The 4,121-nt window shown below is 45.1% G+C and overlaps 1 protein-coding gene and 1 non-coding gene across 2 annotated transcripts; both read left to right on the top strand.

Annotated features, from left to right (window-relative positions):
• Window positions 1-520: 520 nt before the first annotated feature.
• On the top strand, window positions 521-3,850 carry LOC124674608 (N-terminal acetyltransferase A complex catalytic subunit NAA10). The gene is made up of 2 exons (XM_047210650.1): window positions 521-1,204; window positions 3,544-3,850. Exon 1 carries the CDS (start codon window positions 610-612, stop codon window positions 1,198-1,200), a length of 591 nt encoding a protein of 196 aa, XP_047066606.1. The 5' UTR covers window positions 521-609; the 3' UTR covers window positions 1,201-1,204; window positions 3,544-3,850.
• LOC124679922 lies at window positions 2,840-2,931 on the top strand. The gene has a single exon (XR_006995339.1). It is a non-coding gene; the product is annotated as a small nucleolar RNA Z221/R21b (small nucleolar RNA).
• Window positions 3,851-4,121: the final 271 nt, after the last annotated feature.

Raw genomic sequence — 4,121 nt, 5'->3', positions numbered from 1 at the left:
TCCTCGAACAATAACTTTTTCTCGAAGAATATCAATTGGATTGATCGAGCCAATGGTACAGGAAGAGGAAGAGCGTAAGCGGGCCACAAAGTATTACTGGAAGGTTTGAGGTATTTTCGGCCCGGTTAAGGAGAAAATGGCCAACTCAATTTGCGGAGAAGCAGCCCAGCAACGTTAGATGGGCCCATTCTGCGCGAATTGACTGAGCGAACGGGTCACAACGGCCTTTCTGCCATCTAGGAAGATCTGGACTGTACATAGGTGACATCGGACGGTGAGAAGCGCCTAATCGCTGTGAGGAGTCCTAGCTGGTTGAGTTATACTGTTAACTAATTTTGCCAAATCTGCATTGTTGCCATGGCCTTATCTTGTGCTACCTGGCCTTGGCCCATGGGCTTATTTGACCCCTTCCCTTCAGAGTTATTTGAGCCCATGGGCTTATTTGAGCCCTTCCCATTAGGGTTAGGTCAAGGTCGCTCCTCCTTTCCCCATCTCACCTCTATTAATACACGCCGCCGCCGATTCCATCACCATCACCTCATCTCGCCGGCGAAGTCACCACACAACCGAATTCGTAGCTAGGGTAGCGGCGGATCTTCGCCGGCGAAGATGGTGTGCATCCGGCAGGCGACGATCGACGACCTGCTGGCGATGCAGGCGTGCAACCTGATGTGCCTGCCGGAGAACTACCAGATGAAGTACTACTTCTACCACATGCTCTCGTGGCCGCAGCTGCTGTTCGTCGCCGAGGACTACGGCGGCCGCATCGTCGGCTACGTGCTGGCCAAGATGGAGGAGGACCCCTCGGAGCCCTGCCACGGCCACATCACCTCCCTCGCCGTGCTCCGCTCCCACCGCAAGCTCGGCCTCGCCACCAAGCTCATGTCCGCCGCCCAGGCCTCCATGGACCAGGTCTTCGGCGCCGAGTACGTCTCCCTCCACGTCCGCCGCTCCAACCGGGCCGCCTTCAACCTCTACACCTCCACCCTCGGCTACCAGATCCACGACATCGAGGCCAAGTACTACGCCGACGGGGAGGACGCCTACGACATGCGCAAGATGCTAAGGCAGCCCCAGCCCAAGAAGCACCACCACCACCATCACCACGGCGCCGGCGGCTGCTGCTCGCACGACGCCCCTCCTGCGGCGGCTGGGTCGTCCCCGACCTCTGCTTCGCCGGAGAAGAAGGCCGAGACATGAGATGGTAACCTTTTGCTTTTTTCTACTCCTAGATTTACTGTTTCTGCAAAATATATACTGTAGATAATTTATGCTACTGATGTGCAATGAACGTGTTCCATGTCAATTAGCTTCGATTTTGCCTGTGCGTACTAGTTGACTATTTGCCTGCGCGTGCCTCTCACACCTTTGGCTTCTTGAGATTGTTCTTTCTCAAAGTTGCCCAGTCATAGAGGCACATAGTGATCCCTGGTGGGTTTAACGTGGGAGCTAGCAGGTTGTTGCTATGCTTCCAAAATCTCTCGCCGCATCTGTTGTTACCACAACAATTTACTGCTACTAGTTTACCCATTTGTGTACAATTCTAGTTGTAATGTTCTGCGCGTGCCTCTCTCACCTTTGGCGTCTTGAGATTGTTCTTTCTCAAAGTTGCCCAGTCAATGAGGCACATAGTGATACCTGGTGGGTTTAACGTGGGAGGTAACTCTTTATAGTTATGCTTCCAAAATCTCTCGCTACATCTTTTGATATTATGAACCACTGCCTAGAGGTGGGTCGATTGATATGAACATTGTCCATCATGGTTGTCCTGTGCCTAAGCCTACCTCACCCTTGTGATCTTGATGGGTATGTTAAAACGGATTATGTGATACTGAGTCTTGAATTGTTGTGGTAATTTTAATGGTCATTTACTAAATGTTGCCAATGATGATTATGTCTGCAAAATGGATGCTCTGTGGATTCAAGCCCCTGTTTCAGGGAGAACCTCTTGATGAAGCAGATATAATATGACATCGATCGACAAATCTGAGACAGATTGTAATGTATGCTGCTTTGTGCCTAATTATTTTAGTTGTTATGGGGAATTGAGATGTGTAATTCTGGTTTTCAACTTTCTAAGTAGCATTTTATCTTCCGTTTTGCCAATGATGATTCTGTCTGCAAAATGGATGCTCTGTGGATTCAAGACCCTGTTTCAGGGAGAACCCCTTGATGAAGCAGATATAATATGACATCACTCGACAAATCTGAGACAGTTTTTGATGTGTGCTGTTTTATTTTAGTTGGTAGGTTGAATTGAAGTGTGTAATTCTGATTTTGCAACTTTCTGCATTGCATATATTGTCTGTTTTCCCAGTGATGATTCTGTCTGCAAAATGGATGCTCTGTGGATTCAAGACCCTGTTTCAGGGAGAACCCCTTGATGAAGCAGATATAATATGACATCACTCGACAAATCTGAGACATCTTCAATTTCACTCTTGTTACTGCTTTTGATATTTTACTAGTTAGGGTGAATTGGTGCTGCTAAATATCTTGATTATAAATTATTTGTTGTTCCAGTGATGATCTTGTCTGCAAAATGGATGCTCTGTGGACTCAAGCCCCTGTTTCAGGGAGAACCTCTTGAGAAAGCAGATATAATATGACATTAACCGACAAATCTGAGGTCTTGCATAACATTGTTCTCATGAGTAGTATTTGTATCTTTGTTATTCGTTTATTTGCTATTGCTTTCATAATATTGTTCTCATGAGGTCTTCTGGTTTTGAGAAACTGTTACTTGTTTTTTGCCTTGAAATTAGTTCCTTTTTGTTCGAGGATTGATGCAAGACATCAAGTGACAACTTCATAACATTGTTCTGCCTAGTGAACCAGAAGGCTATGATGAGAAAAGTCATGCACCACTCTGAAGAGATTTATCTCTTTGTGCTGATAAACAAACTTACAACCCATTTTATATCTGAGCCGCCTCAGTGTCACAGACATTTGTATTTCTTGTATCTTGAGTTGCTACTGTCTAGTTTTGCCGTACATTTCTTTTATTCTTGAGAAATTGATCCTGGCTTTTGCCTTTAAAAAAGAAGAAAATTTTGCAGCAATTTTTGGTTTGGTTGAATAATATGCTGAACCAGATGATGAGGGTTGCCTACGAGCGATCCTACCATGATGCGGACTGAAATTACATTGAGGTCAAATACATTGCCGCTGATGGTTCTCTTTTCAAATCCTCCCTTTCTTGAATGACATGAGCTGCCAAATCCAATGCACTGGGAGACAGTGCCCCTTCATTTGGATGAATTGAGTTGTGAAGTTGCTGTTTTTCAATTGTCTTTTTTTAAAATCATATCTCTTGTTGCTTACTGCCATCCAATGATGATTCTGCCTTTGTTATGTGTCTTCTCATGGAGCCTGTTCTGCCAAGCTGCCTGTATATCTGCATTTTGATGCAATTCTGCCTCCTCAGTTGTTCTTTCTCTTGTATGACTAGTTTTGTAATGTTTGAAATTGAATTATTATGCTTGACACATCTGCTAACTAGCTGGTCAGTGGTTTCTAATAATCATCTTTTCCCTATTGCAGAAGAAGTTATCTCATTCTCATGCAAGGAACTGAGGAGGCTACTGGATTTGACCACGCATTTGGATATGCTTGCTCCTTTTGGATGAAAAAGGATTGTAGCCTCTTAGTTCCTTAGATAACAGATACTGTGATTATGTAGACTTGCCTGATCTGATTCCAGACCTTGGCCAGAGTGCTTGTAATTCTTATGAGAGAAAATGACATGCACATATTTGTAGTACTTTGCATCGTTGTTGTGTCTGAAGCTTTGTGAGCAATACAAATCATTCCTGAAGTTTCACAGGAAGCGTAATAAAATTTGTTTCGAGCATCTTTTTGTGTTCTTTAAGGCCTTGTTTGGTTACTCGAATCCCGGCGGGTTTCTGGCCTTTTCCCAGGGAGATTTTTCCCCTAGTCCGGAGATCGGGAATAGAATCCCGGTGTTTTGCTCCTGTTTTAGTCTATTCCCGGCCGGGAATCTTTTCCCAGGGAATTTCAGGCCCAACAGCCAAACAAGCCCTAATTGATTTCTCAGTGTATGTTCAGTAGACGTTGGCTTCCATCCCTCTGCCACAGGGGCTGGTCATTTTTGCGACTGA

The sequence above is a fragment of the Lolium rigidum genome, chromosome 7, assembly GCF_022539505.1.
Source record: "Lolium rigidum isolate FL_2022 chromosome 7, APGP_CSIRO_Lrig_0.1, whole genome shotgun sequence".
Lineage (NCBI taxonomy): Eukaryota > Viridiplantae > Streptophyta > Magnoliopsida > Poales > Poaceae > Lolium > Lolium rigidum.
The sequence above is the reverse complement of the archived record's forward strand: the minus strand, read 5'-3'. Positions and strand labels throughout refer to the sequence as shown.